At 36.9% G+C, this 20,351-nt stretch overlaps 3 protein-coding genes across 5 annotated transcripts; 2 read left to right on the forward strand and 1 right to left on the reverse strand.

Moving 5' to 3' along the window:
* On the forward strand, positions 1-2,729 carry LOC135623226 (uncharacterized). Of its 2 annotated transcripts, XM_065125951.1 has the most exons (6): positions 6-338; positions 682-775; positions 997-1,070; positions 1,140-1,196; positions 1,295-1,549; positions 2,396-2,729. In XM_065125951.1, the coding sequence occupies exons 1-6, from the start codon at positions 234-236 to the stop codon at positions 2,519-2,521; spliced, it is 711 nt and encodes a 236-aa protein (XP_064982023.1). In that variant the 5' UTR covers positions 6-233; the 3' UTR covers positions 2,522-2,729. The 2 variants fall into 2 exon arrangements, with proteins under 2 accessions (XP_064982024.1, XP_064982023.1); XM_065125952.1 differs by lacking the exons at positions 682-775; positions 997-1,070 and having other exon boundaries at positions 1-338.
* Positions 2,730-6,473: 3,744 nt separating this feature from the next.
* On the reverse strand, positions 6,474-14,188 carry LOC135623227 (KH domain-containing protein At4g18375-like). Its single transcript, XM_065125954.1, has 8 exons — positions 14,067-14,188; positions 12,181-12,812; positions 8,916-9,410; positions 8,591-8,830; positions 8,226-8,507; positions 8,002-8,057; positions 7,743-7,833; positions 6,474-6,924 (listed from the first exon to the last, which is right to left on the reverse strand). The coding sequence occupies exons 2-8, from the start codon at positions 12,742-12,744 to the stop codon at positions 6,793-6,795; spliced, it is 1,860 nt and encodes a 619-aa protein (XP_064982026.1). The 5' UTR covers positions 12,745-12,812; positions 14,067-14,188; the 3' UTR covers positions 6,474-6,792.
* A 568-nt stretch (positions 14,189-14,756) lies between these two features.
* Positions 14,757-20,351, forward strand: LOC103998291 (uncharacterized). 2 transcript variants are annotated; one of them, XM_018818288.2, is made up of 8 exons: positions 14,757-14,919; positions 15,145-15,210; positions 16,738-16,802; positions 18,326-18,393; positions 19,275-19,381; positions 19,679-19,740; positions 19,815-19,897; positions 19,972-20,351. In XM_018818288.2, exons 2-8 carry the CDS (start codon positions 15,153-15,155, stop codon positions 20,084-20,086), a joined length of 558 nt encoding a protein of 185 aa, XP_018673833.1. In that variant the 5' UTR covers positions 14,757-14,919; positions 15,145-15,152; the 3' UTR covers positions 20,087-20,351. The 2 variants fall into 2 exon arrangements, with proteins under 2 accessions (XP_018673833.1, XP_009418002.1); XM_009419727.3 differs by having other exon boundaries at positions 14,760-14,919; positions 19,679-19,728.

A 20,351-nucleotide genomic window follows, 5' to 3' on the forward strand; every position in this document is an offset into this window, starting at 1 on the left:
GAGGTGACTGTTTCTGGAGGATTCTCTCGGAGTCGGAGGCAGAGGAGGAGCCGTGAGGCTCTTCCCCAGGTCTTCTTACGTTTGATCCTCGCCCCTCTCTCTCTTCTCTCTCTCTCTCTCGCGGTTGCGTCAGGGACTCGTGTCAACTCGGTCCGTGGAGGAGCTTTGGTCCGTCCCTACGTTACCGGCGGCGGAGGAGGCGTTTATGGTATCCTGGCGGAAGCGGGGTTCCAATGGCCGCCGGGGAGGAAAAGATCGGCGATTTCTACGCGGTGCTGGGGCTCAGGAAGGAGTGCTCGGAGGCGGAGCTGAGGATCGCGTACAAGAAGCTGGCTATGGTATGCTTGCAGACTCAAAAGTATTTGCTTTCTCCTCAATTTGGACGGTTGGTTTCGGAGTCTCTGTGGTTAGAGAGACCGGAAAGATGATGTCTTTGGAGGAACTAGAGCGATTTGATTGACTTACCAACTCAAAGTTTCGATTTTTTATCTTTTTTTTTTTTTGTAGTCTTTTGGTTCATGTTTTCTTCGGATGATTCTGGTTGGTCGCTTTTGGAATTGACCGGAATTCCTGATTTCTTCGATTGGTTCCTACTCGTTTTCGATCGACAAAGCCGAAAATTTCCACCTGGATCTGTCTTTGACGGAAGTTTTGTCCATTTCGTCAAAAAATGGGCGACAGAGATGGCATCCGGATAAGTGCTCGGCTTCGGGAAACCATCGAAGGATGGAGGAAGCGAAGGAGAAGTTCCAGGAAATCCAAAAAGCCTACTCTGGTCTGTTCTTCCTCTCCTTTCCACACCATCTCCCCTGTTCTATGTTGCTCGATCTTTCGTTTGCAGGAAGAATTTGCATTGTAAGGAACGTTATATACATTGATCTCTAATATGCATCAATTCTTTCTTTATTGAACTTAGAGAAACTTCTCGTGGTTTCACTTAATAGACAAAAAAAAAAAAAGCCGTTGTTATGGGTCTCTGTCTTCGATTTTCCACAGTTCTCTCGGACTCCAGCAAGAGATTTCTGTATGATGTGGGAATCTACGATAACGAGGATGATAATGACGAAAAAGTATGCATTTGTTCTCTATTTTACTTGCCATAATCAATATTCTCTTACAATTAGTAGTTTTTACTGCAGGGAATGGGGGATTTTATTGGGGAGATAGCTCAGATGATGAGCCAAACGAAATCTGGGGTAAGACTTCCTTTTTAGTGGTTTCTTGGTCTAAAACTGCATGCCATTTTGATGTTGGTAGATCAATTTGATGGAATTTGAGCTGTTAAACTGTGCAGGAGAATGGTCATGATAGCTTTGAGGAGCTGCAGCGGATGTTCCTGGATATGTTCCAGGACGACCTGGACGCCGGATTCGGTGATTCTTCCATCCACAGTGGCCCCCAAGCTCGGCCAACCGACGGTCTCAATTGCTCGATGCCATCAGGACTGCAGTTTGCTGATGGAGGGAACAATGGCAGCAACAAGAGAGGCAACTCGGAGAAGGCAAAGCTGGATGGGTTGGAAAACAGTTCCACTGGCTTCTGCTTCGGGGTGAGTGACTGAGTTGTTCCGGTCTGATCATACATACACTTGGGTGTTCCTCAGCTGCTGTGATTTGATCATTTAGTATTATACTAAACTAGGTGAAGTTCCAATCAGGTATCAAGTATTAAGGCTTCAACCATTGTGTGTTCCAAAGTAATTAGTGATCTATATGCCATCTCATGGTCACCATCCAGTTGACCTGGAGATATTAGTGGTTGTAGGTTGATTGAATATGAACGACACACCAAATTAGCTGGAAAAAGTCATGTTTCCTTATAAATGCAAAACAGGAACAATATTATCACACATTTCTCAAGATTTCAAGTAGATTATAGATGTGTGGGGTGCTGTTTAATGATTTTCTGGTGTAATTAGACCTTAATTTAGACAATTGAAGGTTTACTTGCATGATCAAACCTGCGCGTGCCGGGTCTAGTAGGTTGACACAGGATGAACTTTGATTACGCTTCATCGATGTTAATCATTTCAAAATAGTTAGGTAGGAGTGGCTTCCTTTAAAGAGGTCTATTGGTGAGTGGTGGACCTGATCTCAGCAAATTCTAAATAGGAAATTAAGCATTTAACTTTTGGTTTTGATCACATTGAATCCATATTCAGTCTGTGTTAAATACTACCATAACAAAGTGACATGTGAGGATCAAATTAGTTTTAGAAAGATGATCCTCTCCAGATGATAGGGGATATTTTTGTCTTCTTTGACTGTCAGGTTGACAGTCATCTATTTGAGCCTGTCCATCCTCATGTGGCATTTTTTTTTTTATAAAAATGATGCTCAAATTATTACTTTTAACAACAGAAGGTGGGCTGATTGCTCTTGTTTTGCGTTGGTAGTTGAATGATGCAGGGCAGTCATCAAAAGGAAAAGGAAGCGCTAATAGCAAGAGAAGGAATGGAAGAAAGCAGAAGGTCTCATCCAAACATGATGTCTCATCCAGTGATGCTGAGGTCTCATTTTAGAACTTCGAGTTTAACCTCATGTTTCCTTTTCTCTTATTCTTTGGTGAATTTGCCCATGTTTTCAATCCTCGATATGGAAAGGAAAACATTTTGCCCGGGACCTGTCTGTCGGCCATATGGTGCAACCCTAGTTTCTCAACATTGTGGACTCTCTGATTTAATTCATCTTTTAGATTGGATAAATGAGTTGTTAGTTTCGTTTGCTTGATTATTGGAGCTTCGTGCGTATGCCTGCTTTCATAGCTATTATGATGATTCGACACATGTTTCCCAGGATGTATGTGCTCCTGCCTTGATGTTTTCTTGTGATTAATCTGTACATGTATCTCACACAATAAACATGCTCAACATCAGTGTTTATGGGTTCAGAAAAGAAGTATAGTATCCTGGGTAGAGTTGTGTAGCTTAGCTTTGATGCCTGGGAAGGCAAAATAAGTTGCTTGGCTTCAGGTATATGTCAGCCAGGAAGAAGAGTAAGATTGCACCTGAAGGAAGAGCATTTGACTTATTTGCTGCAGTAGGTGAGGCAGATAAATTTTGAGTCAGGTCTCTTACAAGAGATTTTGATTGGATTATTTTGATTTTCGTGATAGTTAGGCACAAATCTTGATTTTCAAACTAAAATGTTGGATGTGAATGTGCCTAATAGCAGGTCATGAGAAATTGTAGGAGACAGGGTTAAGATTTAGAAGATTATTTAAATACCCCAATCTGACTTTAAATATATGATTTCGCTCACACAAAAAATAATAATAATAATTATTATTATTGAGACAATGGTTGTATTGTTGTTTCACTGCCTTTAAAAAAGAAAAAAAAAAGGCTTGAAAGAAAAAGAATACTTGAGATATATGACTGTGAGGAATCATTGGATTCCTTCATGAACACAACCTAGAGAAGAAGAGACATGATAAGCTACATACCAAATGCACCGTCCTGATCCAGGGCGTGCCCACAGCTTGTGGGAGTTTCCAGTAAAAGGTGCTTTTAAGGCTCGGCTCATATGTGCTCGCTCACATAGGACCATCACGATTCCTGTTGGTCCACACAATAGGTGGTAGTACGTCTCTCAAGGGAGGGGTGCGATGGAGAGAGATAGGGAGGGGCCTTTGATGTAAACTGAAAGACAACTTGGGAATAAAAGAGGTCCACAAGATCTATCATCTGAAAGGCTGCAAGACTCTGTGTGTGTGTGTGTGTCCTCTTTTCTTTCATCCTCCACAGTGTAACTACACAACTCTCTCTCTCTCTCATATTTTGGGTGCATTATTTCTTGAAGAGTTGCCCTTTTCTATTCTTCTTTGTTCATGAACAACCTTTGAAATGATAGAATGGATGAAATTTGATGTAATTTAATCCTCTCACATCAGGTGGTGGAATCGGATAATTCTAATTCCCTTGTGAATTGATTTATGACTGTTATGTTTTAAATGAAGACCATCTTTCATGCTCCCTCCCCCCTAGTGCTGCACATTTAGATCAACATCAATCATGCATAATACACAAGTGAGCCAGGAGAGATGGTGAACGACAGGGGATGATTTGTGAAGTGCACGTTGTGTGAGCTGCACTGCTGTAGTTGTTGTTTAGCTCAATGTCACCATGATCTGTCTTTGACAAGCCAACCCTGTTTGTTCCTCCTTATCAACGTTGACCTTTTAAAAGGCTGTGTGTGAGACTCCACTTAGCTATTGTTCTAATATAATGCCAACAACACTTAACATGCAACTAAAGAATGGTTATCACCTCCAATTCCACACAGCCTTTATGGACCTCAGTTGGTGTTGATAATATATAGCAGCAGCACCAACATGGCAACTCTGGATGGATATCTTGGATCTCCCTACATCTTCACAAGTCGGCAACATGTTAGTGCCATGTCGGCAGGCAACAATGAAATGATTTCTCATCAACTTTTTCTGCATGCATGAGACCTTGTGATTAAGTAAATACATGAACAAACAATCAAGTATTGTGTACTCGAAAGACTTCTGTGGAAGAGGAGGAAAAGATGAACCACTTTGTGTATAGATAGAGAGGAAAATGATCCAAACTAGGTTCTGGCCAACAACAAGGAGAATTGCTTTTCGGACCAACTCCACCTTCTTCCTGGTAGCAGCTACCTCCAGTGGCCAACTTGCCCACCCCTGTGGATGGTGACCCAAGAAAAGGAGCTGCCTTCTTCATTCTCTGAAAGATGAAGACCCAGAGAGAAGGTTGGAAGATTCTGATGTCCTATTGGTTGCCCACCTGTAGACACTTCCATGGTTTATTTTTAGTCTATAACTCTCTACTTCTTTAACTATTACAGGGGTTCATGCTGTCAAAATTTCTTAAGGTGACCTAAAACTTCTCTCTTGAAGAAATATGATCAAAATGGTGTGGTGTTTAATTACCAAAAATTGTTGCGATGCTTTAACTGTTTAAATCTCACATATGTTGTCTAACTTGAATTTTGATAAATAATAACAAATCTAAATATCTAAAACATTCCTATTGTTCATGTTAGTAATCTTAATTTTCCTTCTTTCCCAGCTTTCCAACATCATATTAAGTTTCCGTTTCACCTCACACTTTTATCTTAAAGCAAAATAAAATTATCAGAAATCGTATCAAACAAGGATTAAATCACAAAAAATATTCAAACCCCAAGTGATGGGAATTAGTATTATTCAAGTTTCAAATTCATTATTCTAACAATCAACTATAGCAACTAAGAATGAATCTAAAATATTGAGTTTTACGAGGATATATTATGTGTATGTAAAACACAAGTTTAACGGGCGGCAAATACAAAAGTATAACCTACTACACTCCCCCATTTTGTGAAGATCAAACCTAAGCAGATGCATTAATCCATAATTTTGTCCATGGCTCAACATAACATTCACAATTTAAAATACGATTGATAACAGTACCAAGAAAACATGAAAGCATTGAGATAATAAGCCATAAAGTTTTGATATAACATTATGCTCAACGGATATGCATGCAGTTTAGAGATGAAAAATTTTCAGATATCATTGGCTTCTTTTAGTTCTAAAGAAAAGACTCTGATAAGATAACTATATACCAGGATTATAAAGAAGAAAAGAGGCACCAGGATCACTCCAACAGCTACATCAAGGCTAATACATTTATAATTTACATGATTTGTCAGTAATGGAATTCTTCATGGTTAACTAGAGCAGTCCAGTCAACCATTTGAGTTAACCCTCTTGTCAATGAAGCTACAAAACAACCCTCCAAACAAAGTGCTCCCATGAAATCATGGGGAAAATGAATGGGCACCAGAAACATCTAAATTCCTTGTCTTGATGAGTCCAAAACGACGGCATAACTATTAAATAAACCCTTTAGTTTATACCAGATTAGCAAAAATGGGATAAGACAGGATGTCAGATCAAGAAAGAGAGCAATTTGTCAAAGTGAACCAAGATACAATAGCTAAAAGTCAAAACATCGTTAAGACTGGGTCAATTAAGAAAAAATGCTGGGGAAAATGAAACGAAGACTGAAGAACAGCTAGAAAGAAAGAATAAAATGAAGAAAAGGAGAACAGGGGGATAACATAAGAGGCTATCAGATTAAAGTCAAAACTGATGCTACAAGAGGGTACTGAAGAGTCAAAAAGAATCTTATATGTCGCAACAAGTATGAGAAATAAAACTATACAACACCATGAATAAGCTTAAAGCTCTGATGTAGTCAATAAAACAGAACTTGCATCAGACTCATGGATCATGGAAAAAGAACAAAGAGTTGCTGAGAGAAATGATTAAGGTGTCATCAATTAGTTCTTCTGTTTCAATTATGACCATTGGCAAAGTTCAATTTTGTCGTGAATAACATATCAAACTTGATCATCCTGTTGATAGATAGACCCTGCCTGATGAAAGGATGAAGCACAAATTTGATAGTGAAACATAGCAGTTCTGAGCATGAAAAGTCATTGAAGACTTAAGCAAGGGTATATTCATGACACTAACGTTTCACAAGAAAGTAACATCAAACTGAGGAAATCAAGGACCTGAGAAATTCACGATAATAGATAAGACAGGTTTATAGAATCACGATAGGGAATAGTTTTTCTGAAGGACAAGCGGGCAGTAGATTTTGAAGAGCAAACAGACTATGTTTGGTACAGAAGGACAGAAGTAAGAGGGATCTTGCCCATGTTTCTCCAGAATAGTCCCAAGGGATTAGGAAACCTGAAGAGCACTGCAAATGAGAGAGCATAAGGTCACCTACTCTGGTACTCGACCATCATCTTAAGTAGACATTATGAAGGCCTGAATTAGGTTCTCTGCTGAACGCTTCTGCTCAAGGGTACCAGATATCCGGGCGATGCGTTCAAAATGGGATGCTGTCGAGTCAACAATTTCTATATGAGCTCCTGATATCTGCAACAAAAGAAAAACTAACCATATAATCCTAAAATGTCAACTTACAAAAATAACTAGGCACTACGAAGAAAACTGAAAACAGCATGGTGTCATACTCGAGCCTCAAAGAATTGCAGTTACTCTTATAAACCCTTAATTCTAGATGTGGTTGGCTAACCAAAAAGAAGTTCAAGACAATCAATAGCAAACTTTTCCATTGTATGGATATGATTCTCACAAAGTTCTTGAGCTAAATCATTGATTTTTATGCCAAAATAGATCCAACCTTTACAGCACACAAGATTTCATTATCATCTGATATTCGGTATCCAATGTGGTACAATCCTCTTGGCCATACATACTCCGGCATGATACAATGTACAAATATATTTCAGATTTTCTGATTTGGAATGATATTAATAGCTTTCCAATCCCTGAATAAAGAGATTTTGATTAAAAAACTAATTACACTTAAAAAAATACTACTAAGTCAGTCTGTCTGTTCCACATTTTTGCTGAAAAAAGCAGCACTCTTCTGTGTATAACCAACAACAGAATATACATATATTCATGAATCAATTCAGCTAGCTCTTTTATCTTATTATGTACCTAGTGGTTGCTAAATTCATTTATATGGTAAGTCAAACTTGGCTTCAATTTAGCATAGATATGCAAGCATAAATTTAAGCAAATAACAATGAAATTCAGGGTTCACAGGAACCCAACAAAGGAACACCTAAACCATTGTGGCCTGTAAGATGATGACAAGCTTTAAAACAATCTTCATGATAGCAATAGAGTGCTATAATTATTGTGATAGCAACACCCAAACCCACCTTTCTGATATTGTCAACATTTGTGCCTCCTTTACCCATAACTTTAGGCAATGCATTTGCAGGAATCACCATCTCAATGTATGCAGGCAATCTATAACAAAAGCAAAAAATAAATTATATATCCATATACGTAACCTGAAAAGGCATCATATTCATCAAAACAAATCCTTATACTACAAGATCTTATAAGACATGCTATTTTAATTGATAGTAACACCAAAGCCAAAGTTGCAACTAGTAGTGGATACAAAAAGCATACCCTCCATATGCTCTTGATGGATATGAAGAAAGAGATCCAAAACCATTCTCTCCAGCCTTTGCCAAGAAATACGATGCCATCAGTATATTTGTCTAATAAAATCATTAAAAGCTATGAAAGTTTTTTACTATCATGGATAAGGGCAAGAGAAGTACATATAACTTTAATCATGCAGAAGGAAATATGGTTAGTAGTATAATAGCTACATCAAAGACAATTTATACCTGCAACGAGTTGTAACCAAATAAATTACTGCCAGGGAATATTCCTAAGCCCCTCTCAGTTTCAGCTCTCTGATCATAGCTCAAAGGTGCAAGAGGTGGAATCGTAGGCAATACTGGAGGCACAGAAAGACTGCCAGAATGAAGAGGATCAGTAGCAGGAACATTCTGACTACTGTCCTTGTGAGCATTTTGGTTGCCTTCCTTGTCTTTTAGAGCATCTTCTCTGAGCCTTAAAATAATCTGAACAAGCGCATCACGCAATTTACCTACCTCTCCAGACACCTGGAGACCAGTTAAAAGGGAACAGAGGAATGAAAATCGAAGACTTAATAATAGATAAATGGAGTTAAAGCAGACAAACAGACCTCCACAAGCTCATTATCGGGAGCAGCCTGTTTGGGTTTTTCACCCTTTGAGATATAAATAATTGCCTTAGTCTTCTTGCGCATATCAGTGATAATTGAACCACCTTTGCCAATAAGACAGCCAATAACTTTTGAAGGAACAAGAAGGCGAATATTAACACAGTCACTATCTTGATCATTAATCTTTTCTTGAAGCAGCAAAACAGATTCAACTGCAGCAGACTTCACATCATTTGTAGACTGCCGCAATCAAAATTTATGCATCACATCCAGTAGATAATAATGATAACTAGGAAAACCATATAAATAAAAGATCAGTTCTAACCTCCGTTGATGTGACAGTGATAACGCACTCATCAGTATCATCTTTTGTATCATCAACACTGATTTTTGCACCACTGGACTGTCGTATGCTCTTTATAGTACTTCCTCCCTTGCCAATAACACGTCCAATCTTGTCAGATGGGCACAGAATTCGTAAGATGAGGTCCTCCGACCGTGTTGGACCACCATATCCAGGAACAATAGGAAGGGAAGATGGATACAGTGGCCACATATTAGAAGTGTCTGTAAATCCAGAAATCTCAGATGCAAGATGAGTTGCAGCTATAGGTGGTGGCACAGATCCAGGAGGCAAAAGAGAATCTGCAGTGGGATAGAGACTACCAGCTGGTATAATGGGAATATCTGATGGAATAATTATGGGTGGAAGATCAGGAACCGAGGTATCAAGAGAGATCTCTTCCTTTGGTGAAAATTTATACATGACAGCAGAAACTGCAGTTAATGCATTTTTAACTGCTTCAGCATCACCAGTAATCTGCTCAGATGTGTAGAGGAGAAGATTGACAGTGAGCATACTTATGCTTAAAACAAATAGAATAGTGGAAATAACATGAAAAATATCCTTGTTTGTAAGCGTCCAGCCCTTTTTCCATCAATTAATCAGTTAAGTTTGAACCAAGGATTGAGATCTTGTCTAGACCCAGTATGTACTGGCCACTAATTACAGGTCCAGAAGTGAACTGGGATGCAGACCGCCACTTTCCGGATGAAGTCTGGTTCATTTTTTACCAAGTGAAAAAGATGCACCTCTCTCACTGCCCACCATCCGCCTACATGTCCATCGCTGTAGGCTTCGGTGCTACTCCTACTCTCCTTATCCTTCCCTCTCTGCTCCTCATCCTCCTTGGTACCACAGTAATACTAGTGTACATATGTCGATATGCAGATATGGACCAGACATGTGCTGATCGAGCTAAGGGCTGATATTGCTCTGGTACTCAAGATGTAGTACCTTGGTTAGAACATTACTTAATGTTAAGCTACACAAACTTTGACTCTTGGGAATAGGCAATGACCTGTCACAAACACATTACTTAAAGTTGATGTAGTATTGTATGCAAGGCACATTCAAGAACAATAAATATAATTTTGTGAACCCTAAAAGAGTAGCAGACAAGTCAGTTTGTATTCCAGGCTTGTGCAACTAGGAACCAGCCTTCTAGATAGTCTTTTATGGACATGGACACAGACTTGGATTTGGAAGTGTACCACAGTCTTCAACTTGAAGTTGAAGATAAAAGAAAAAGAGGGGTCCTACATGGTAAAAGACTGTTTAGATTGGAAAAAGGTAGAAGTTGGATATAGACTTGTATCCATTTTCAACTTAAAAGTCAAATTGAATAAAATGGAGGGGATTACATAGAGAAATACTATTATAAATTATAAAAAAAGTTACATCTTTATATTAGAGATTGTGAACCATTAAGAATTAACTTGTAAGAAGTCTGAAAACCCAAAATCGTCCAGTTTTAAATGACATTATGGTAAAATTGGACGCTGTTGCAGCATCTCCTATGTGACACTAGAACTCTACAATCAGAGTTCTACTTGTGAAAGCCTGTCCAGCATAAATCATGGGGAAGATGCAGCAATGCAGGTAATATCACATAATACTGATCCTAAATTCCATCAAATGTGAGAACTGCAGGAACAACATGAAATCACAAAAGCAGAATTCTTCATTTTAGAAATATAAATATGCCATGAGAATTGGATGCAACATTCAAATAACAAAAACAAGAAAAAAATCTAAAGAAACCAAATATCCTCCAACAAAACTACCTACAAAATCATGAACATGATTTTGATAAAACTCAGGCATATGAGTTTGTCACTAATAAATGCACTAAGTTTATACTTCAATCTGCTTGTATAAGAAGCCTGGAAGAACCTCAAATTTTCACAACATCAAAAGTATTATTAATCCAGTGACTGACCATCTCGAATATAAAGCCAATTAAGCTGTTCCCTGTAGCTATGGCTTTTCATATCATAGTCCACTAATTCATGCTTAACAGAAGGACAACATACTCATTTAAGAGTTGTCAGATCTCTCTACCCCCTTGGAACACAGTGATATGAGGTGGCCATCCAAAACATCACAATGATTTTGCAGTCATACATGATCCCGATCATTGAAACTAAAACAATAAATTCCATAGTTATTGTTCATTTTGCAGTTACAAACTAGCACTTTCCTACTCTAAAGCAGTTCAAGAATAGCTTAATACAACAAGGCACAAAATTGAAGGTGTTATTAAGTTGAAAGCTTGAAGTTATCCACCCACACTTCTTTTGACGTAATCAAACAAGAAAAGCCATTGACTAGCAAGACCAAGATAACTAGCACACTCTACTGAATAACCTAAGATGTCCAACACACACCACGCCCAAAAAATGAACCAACAAATACGAACTCATACCATCAACCAAGGAAAAATGAAGTATTTCACCCGTGTACATAATCCTTAATTTGGGATGTTCCACATGCTAGAGGATTGTGAAAAAAAGGTTACAAACAACATGCAATAAAACCATAATTTACAAAAGGATTCTCAGTGGAAGGAATTGACATACTTTAGGCATCTAACGTAGAATAAGGCAATTGTAATAGAAAACAACATAACAAAACCTACAACTTTATTATATTACAAAAACAGAAGAAAAACAAATCCCTTCCAGAGAGAATTTGGCTACAATATTAAGGAATAAAATGTGGAGGAAAAAGGAGTAACAGCCACGTTTTTCAACAGGCACCTTAGTGCAACCCCTTTGACACTGAATCAACAGATTTCATGTTGACTGCAAGAAAGAGGAGGATACACACTGGAATAAAGGCAGACCAACAAATTAACAGTTGAAACTTATAAAGAACATAGTTCGATAGACGGCTAACAGAACACTTCTACAACCAACTTGTATAACTACTTCTAAGTCATGAGTATCACATAAATTTGACCAAAAAACTGGCTAACCTTCTGGTGCAAGTTTATGTTAGATACAGCACAAATCAAAATTGATGACAAAAGAATTACTATAATATTGAACATTCACTTACGTAGTTGTATAAAAAAGTGGACGATACTGCAGAAGCAAACCAATGTCACACATTTAATACATTATATGAACAAAAGAAATGCATTTAAACAATAATTCTGACTGCTAACTACATTGTAGTATTGTACTACCTCAAAGGACAAACCACTAACATATATTATGAGATAACCATCTCCTGTATTGATTACCTGAAGAAAGTTGTCAAAGCTCATTGCACAAGAATGTGTTGCATCAGAGGGATCCTTTGGAGTAATTTTAATGTTTGCTCCAGTCTTGGATCTCAGTTTCTTGATGGTAGCCCCAAACTTACCTATAATATTTGCAGTTTGGCTTGCTGGCACAAGGATATGAGCCCCTTCCTGTTTCTTTTCAATCTCACTAGAATTAGCCAGAGCATTTACTATAGCATCATAAACTTTAAGCAAGGCATCCTGGGCAGGGCAGAGAGGCTGCAAGACATCTTCATCAACATCCACAGGACTCTTGTCCTTAACATAGCAATAGATAGTGATAACCCTTTTATCCACACCAGGAAAAGGATTGACAACTTTGATTTTAGCATTTGTCTGTTGCCTGATGGAATTTATCACTTTACCACTCTTGCCAATCACACTCCCAATAACACCAGCTGGACAAAGAACACGATATACAACCAATTCATCACTGATGATATCCTTGTTACCCAATCTTTTCTTCTGCTGTGCACCTTCATTGTCAGGATCCCTCTGCTGACGCTTTCCCAGTTCAAACATGATCCGGAGAAAGAAATGAATATAGTACACACAAGAAAATATCACCAGCAAACTTTGAATAATTAATCCTGAGATTGCATTATAAGCATAAATCATGAGACTATGATCTCTATAGTTGAAATAGAGAATAAAGATGGAGTGACTAAAAAGAGAATAAAACACCAGTAGGTAATATTAGATATCAGATAGAGAATAATCAACTGTGAAGGAGCATAAGAATTATAAAATAAACAGGAGGAAGTTTCGGAAAAGCAAGTTCCAAAAAATTATATAATTTGATAAAACACAGTCCAGTTACAGACTAGTTTTACCTTGTATGACACTATGACAATTATATCACCTCATCAAAAGCTGCTTTTGACGATTAAAAAATAGTGACGAATCAACAAAAACAAAGTCGAAGCCTTTCAGTTTCAGGGATTTGCAATTTGCAAAAACAGATTACTGAACCTAGAAACTAAAGTTGTCAGCATGTCATCACCAGTCCTATAATGTAGAATCTGCCAACTATGTGTTATCCAACCTGATGAAACAAATTCCATTAAATGAAAATGTCCAATTGACAATAAATGGATAGGTGTGTCCATCCATATTCGGACCACTAAAATTTCGTGCATGTGTCCATTGATATAGAATTGAAAGAGGATAAGACAGGATAAAATTAGATCAAAGTGTTATTGAGAAGTGCTATTAAATAGTGGAAAAATCAGTAAAGAGGGATGATATTATATGAAGTCAAATAAAATACAATATCCACAATACATTTCACCAGTATTAGGCGGATAACTGATGTTTAAAAAACAAGAACCAATTAATTTTACTAGCGCTCTAGTAATACGACAAACTAGCAAAAACCTACGAACTCGAATTAGAGCACTAAAATGAAGCACCCCAGAAACAGAGGAGTCCTTAATCGAACAATAAAGGCCGATGAACTTCGCGAAAATAAGCAATAATGAAACAATAAATAAACAACATTTAAGTCACAACAATAAAGATTGATGAGATTCAAGAAAAAGGCAATAACGAGGAAAACACAATTCATTAGAACGATAAAGACCGACGAGCTTCAAGAAAATAGGCAGCGAGAACAAGATTCATTAGATCGACAAAGACGATGAGCTTCAACGAAAAGGGGAATAATGTGGGCAAAAATATTTTGGATCCGCTCCACAGATCAAAAGCACCCATAGACCAACGAAATCTCGAATCGAAGTACGATTGAAACCCTACATGCGGACATCTACGAATCAACAGAAGGACAGACTCCATAACCCTAACCCTGCAGAAGGATGGATTCATGCCAAAGGGTTTGGGCGTACCTGCGAGGGAAAGAAGAAACCCTATGCGTAGGCAGCGTTGGGAGACAGAATCGCGCGAGATTAACTGCGCTTGGGGGTTTGGATTCTCTCAATCTTAGAGTTAGCGATGACCTTAAACCGGCACACGTTATAAAAGTTGTGCCGGTATGTTTCCTGTACGACGGCGTTATAATATGCATAGCAGATGTTACAATTTGTTACGTTTCGTTACAATATGTATGATAAGGTGGAACATGTGTATAACACTTTTCGTATCGATCTTCTTTTATGTGATAAAAATAAATTATATTCAACAAATTATATATATAATATTAGTTTAGTTGTGATGTATGTGACCCACTTAAGTTCGAATCACTTGAAATTTTATAGAATCTTAGTCAAGTCCTCTTAATCACACACAAAAAAATGCTTTAAGAATATATAGAATAAACCCCTCAATATTCATCTATCATATGATTACCCCCAAAACAGTAAAATAATATGCATATATTAAGTCTAAATCGATTATATATATATATATATATATATATATATATATATATATATAGTCGGTTCAACAGAACATCCTTCGTGTGCCGACTTGCGCTACAACTCTCCTAAATGTGCACCACCTCATCAAGTCGTGACTTAATTCGTGGAAACGTGGATGACCGTCACCACAAAAAGAGAGAGAAGTCGATGTGTGTCCAATCTCGTGCTACAAAAGCCTTTACATTGACGGCGCCTCGATGCGCGTTGATCCGTCGACCAACACCCGCTCCTGCCGATCCCCACTGCCGCCGCCGTCCCCTCCCTCCGACCACCTCTTCGTCCTCGTCCACCGCCGGCCCTTGGGGAACCGACCCCTAAAGAGGTTTGCGACCTGTCTATTGCTTTAGATGTTATCTTGACTCCGTTATAACGCTCAAGGCATCTGAGATATATCATTGTAAGATTCAAACAGATTAAGTGAGATTTAGGCATAGGTTAGATTGTTCAATCCCCATCTAGGGTTTAATTTTTAGCTCGTCATGAGAAACTCTTGGAATTTTTTTCCCTTATTTGGAAGTTGATGTTGATTTATGAATATTTTTTTCAGGTTCGATCATGGTTCTCTCTAGGCTTTCGCTGCTCGGTGCCAGGATATTAAGGGAGTCAAGATTAGGTAACGTTTTAAGTTTTCTTGTTTTGTTTCTGAAAGTTTTACTGTGCAGACAAGGTTGCTGCTTTTATGCCTAAATCAGTTCGCTACTTTCAAGTGTTTGAGGCTTGGTTGGAATCGAAAATTTGTACGTGTTTATAGTGATGGTGTTGTTATTTGTGTATCGCCCAGAGCAGGTGTTGGAACTGTAGATTTGTAACTTGTCAATTTTGGCAGTGATCTAGCTTTGATATGTTTGTGGAGCTTGTTTGATGACTTACTTGAGGGTATATTTAGTACTTATTTTATGTAAATTTGGGAATACACACGCTGAACATATGACTGATCTGAGTCTTGACATGAAGCTTAAACTATCATATATTTGAGCCAGACATTTATAAACGTCTTAATTTGGAATATGAAAATAATGCAAAAGTGCAAGAGTGCAAGCTGATACTGACACAAAGAGGCTTCTCATCAACTGGCTTTTAAGTAATCGTGTATAATTATTTTTTAGTTTGTTGTAGTCTAACTGTATCTAGTTAGAATATATTGCAAAATGCAAAAAGCAAATAATTTGGAATATGAAAATAATGCAAAATGCAAGAGTGCAAGCGGATACTGACATAAATAGGCTTCTCATCAACTGGCTTTTAAGTAATCATGTATAATTATTTTTTAGTTTGAAGTAGTCTAACTCTATCTAGTTAGAATATAATGATAATATTGGTAGTTTTTATGTTTGAATTGGAGTAAAGGCATGAGATTGTATGATGAAGCATGCCATTTCATATCTTGTTCTTTAGATCAAACTAGATGGTGCTTATGTTACTGATGATTATTTTCCTACCTTCTCGTCACAAAACAATGAGGCAGATGTAATCAGTTTACACCTGCTGTTTGCATTAACCTTGAAAATTCATATGAGCTTTATTGTTAGGTGAACTGCAATTACGTCCTTACACATTGTTCAATTGGCATATTTCCTTTTTTTTTGTTTTTTACTAATCTTGTTGAGTTTCCTTCTTTTTTGATTGACATTGTCATAGACTAATTCAAACATTGTAACTTTGAGTAGCTTGTCTGTTTTCTGAGGTCAGCCTCTTCTTTTGATTTATCAAATTGTATAGCATTGTTCAGTTGTTCCACTTCTCATTTCATCATTTGCCAATTGTAAGAGGATGTCGATTGAGTTATATTGAATGATCTGAGTCGTAGCAGTTGGAAGATGTGTTTCTATCTTGTGTTTACTCTAAGCTTAGCTTATGATACTATCTAGAAGTGGCCAAAATTTTTATTAGTACAACCTCGTGTTATATATAGTTATGTATATATATATGTATGTATATGTATATGTGTGTGTGTGTATATATATACATATGTATATATGTATATACACACATATATATACATGTATATATATATATTTGTATGTATGCAATAATTCCTGGAACTATTCATCTTAGAAATCAATTCAGCTTTTCTCAAAACTAAATATATTTGTTTCTAGTTTATCTCTTTTCTCATGACTAAGTTATCTTCTCTTTGCAGGTCAAATTTCTACAATTCAAAGAGACTTGAAAACAGGGCCGTTTAGCCCTTTCCTATATCCCATGGTACGCTCTATTTTCCAAGAAAGTCAACTTACTATATGGTACAAATTTATCTTGAAGTGGTCAATTTTTTTCAGGCAATGAGTAATCTAGATGTGGAACCCTCACAGTGTTCTTATTGGTGGCTGCTTAGGTGACTAGGCTGCTGCTGAGGTGATAGATGAGTCTTGAGCCACATAGGCTTTACTAGCAAGGACAACCATGTATACACACATTAGATAGTAACATATAATAGCATTATAGATATTGTGCAAACAAAGTTTAGAGAGTTGTAGTTTGCTTTAGGTAGGATAATTTTATTATTCTCATATTCATACATAGTATGATACTTATCATCTTGTAGTTCACAAACTACAAGATATCTTTTGAGTATTCCTCAGTATTAAATGGAAGTTGAGGTGCATCAAAATGCTTCTGATCTAAAGATAGCAAGATTTTTACAGCATTATATACATACATATATATATATATATATATATATATATATATATATATATATATACATTTGTGCAGATAAGTGATATCTTCATCATCCAAAAATTGGAAGCGACTTTGTATTAAATTAGCACCTAGTGGTCCAGGATACTGTTGGTGCATAGGATTAGGTCTATGGTGTGGATCCATCAAACTGTTGAACATCTGTGATTCTAATCTTGCTTTTTTTAGAGTATTTCATTTTAAAAATATACAGATTGGTGTGTAATATTTTGAAGCAAAGATTGGTATGTAGTATGTACTATTAGGATTTTTTTTTTTTTGAGATGCCAGACTTTTGCTGCATACTGGTGTTTGTTATTCGTAAATAACATTTGCAATATCTTGAATGCTTCGCGGATATGGCTATTCTTTAGAAGCTACCTTTTTGCACTGTATATTCTTGTCCATGACTCTTGTCAACCTTTGTATCATAGTAGTCTGCCTGATATTGTTGCAAGCAAATGAAATATTTTCTTATTCATTTTTTTATGTTGATTTTGTTATCTAGTCATTGTGGGTCCATGTTACTTAATATGCACAATCTTTTTTTATCTTTTCTACAACAAAGTGCAAAAGCTTGAGTCTCAATTGCACCCTCACTGATACATTAATTATCTGCATGATTCTCTTTTTTTTTTTTTTTGCTTGTAAACATCTTCTGTTTTCTTTTACGGTCTCAAAGAATTTGAGAGAAAAAACAAAACTACGTATTCTAGATCTTTGATCAATCTTACATGAAGAATACTCGAGGCACATTCCATAGACAATTTCATTAATCACAAAATACGCTTTGTTCAGACCAAAGTTTCTTATCTAATTGATCAACAATAGCTGTGTCTCAAACAATCCATACATCAGTCGCACAATATTGCATACAACTCTATTATACATCTGGTTATCCATAGTTTTTAATCCAAGGGCCCTTTCATGTGTATCAAACCATATTTGGATTGAGTTTCTATATTTAGAAAGCTGACTTGACTGTTCTTCAAGCTCCTTCTTTAAGATAATAGTTGAAAATTGATGACCTTTATGATGTTGATTTTCAGGGAAAATTTTGCTTTTCTAATGCAGCCAATGGTCAAACTACTGAGGGGGATGGAAAAGATAAAGAAACGTATGCTCTTAATGCTTTAGTTGCATTCTGAATCTTTTGATTCTTGTGAAATGCGCATGGTTTGGTCACTAGTAATGAACATGTTTTGTGCACTTCAAACTGCTCAAATGCACTTTACCGTTGAGAGTTGTTATGATTGCTTTTGGAGGATCAGTTGTTTAATTATGTTTTTATAATCATTTACATTTCCCGGTAGGTTTTTTTTAAATATTGTTGATACTGAATTTTTACGTCAAACTGTTATTGACATTACCGATGTCTTTTAGGCTCATATGTCATGCATCCTATCTTAAGACATGTCACAGATTTGATATATGTTATCTGACTGCATAACATTGAAGCGAAGAGCTGATTTTTCAAATAAGTAGTTGTTTTCTTTTTTTTTTTCCATAAAGTTTCTAAAATGGCAACATTTTGTTTTGCATTGATGGAAACTTTGAGTTAATATGATTATTATCTGTCTAATTGTACATTCACATTCTTTACTTAACCAAACACCTCTCACTTTACTATTTTTAGGTGGAAAATTTTCTTGTATCCATGAATTAGGTTACCATCATCTTATGCTTTTTTGTTTGTTAGTCATATTATGATGAATCGCTCTTTTTGAGCATTCTGCACTATTGATGGATGGTCATAAACATTCTTTAGCAATACAATCCATTTGAGCTCCCGAATATTGAGAAATAGTTGTTGATTTTTTTTATCTCATTATCTTGGATAGCTCTTGCTGTATCCTGTTTTTACCCCTTAATCTTCATTCCGAAAGTAGAAAAAAGAACTGTGATATTTTTTCCTTTATGCTTTTATAATATTTGTGTGATTGGTTACAATGCCATTGAAGTGGTGCTTTCTTCATTATGCTTTCGGTAACTGCCCAGGATATCTGTGACTTTCCTTGATAAGGATGGTGAGGAAAAGGTTATCAAGGTTCCTGTTGGAATGTCAATGCTTGAAGCCGCTCACGAGAATGACATCGAACTTGAAGGTTAGCATTCTCAGACGATAGTATTATCTCCACATAGTTTCCTCATTGAGCACCGTCTTAAAATGTGGTTCATGTGGCTGACATGCAAGGTCAATCTTGTCACCATCTTGCATGAGGCCCATCCATAAATTCTTTATATCCCTCTTTTAATGGATACTGAGAAGCTCTTCTGCTTCACCTGTTGATGTCAGATGCAAACGCTTTCATGTTTGGTTAAGCTGTCTTTCTATTTAGTGTTGTATTATACAGAGTTCATGCAGAGCTAACTTTGGCTGTTGATTTATGCTATGATGCTAGGGGCATGTGAGGGTTCTCTTGCGTGTTCCACATGTCATGTGATTGTGATGGTATGCCATGAGGTCCTCTGTCTAATACATTTCAATTAGAAGCTCTTAAGTCCTTGTGGCACTTCCTGACTATGACTTATTGGCAGGATGTCAACTACTACAACAAATTAGAAGATCCGACGGATGAAGAAAATGATATGCTGGACCTTGCTTTTGGCCTAACTGAGACGTGTGTACATGTCTTTAAATATTTAAGAGCCTTTACCGTTGGATCACGACTAATTTGCTGAGCATCATATGCAGGTCTCGCCTTGGTTGCCAAATAGTTGCAAAGCCTGAACTTGATGGAATTCGATTGGCACTACCAGCAGCCACCCGAAACTTTGCCGTTGATGGATTTGTACCAAAACCACACTAAACTGTTACACGTTCAATTGAAAGACTGGATCCTGACCTCAATTTTGTAGCTTTATGCCATGTAAAGTGTTATTCACGTTTATCACCATAATCATTCAAACTATGTGAGTAACTGGCGCAATAATTTTGATTTGATCTTGTTATCATTAACTCTTTATCTAAAAGGAGAGATTGCCAGTTTAAAGATCTACAATGATGTAACTTGTTATCTTTCTAGTACCCTGGAGGTTAAGCATTTAAATCAACTTGAACTTGTATTTTTGTTA

The sequence above is a fragment of the Musa acuminata genome, chromosome BXJ2-9 (assembly GCF_036884655.1).
Source record: "Musa acuminata AAA Group cultivar baxijiao chromosome BXJ2-9, Cavendish_Baxijiao_AAA, whole genome shotgun sequence".
Classification (NCBI taxonomy): domain Eukaryota; kingdom Viridiplantae; phylum Streptophyta; class Magnoliopsida; order Zingiberales; family Musaceae; genus Musa; species Musa acuminata.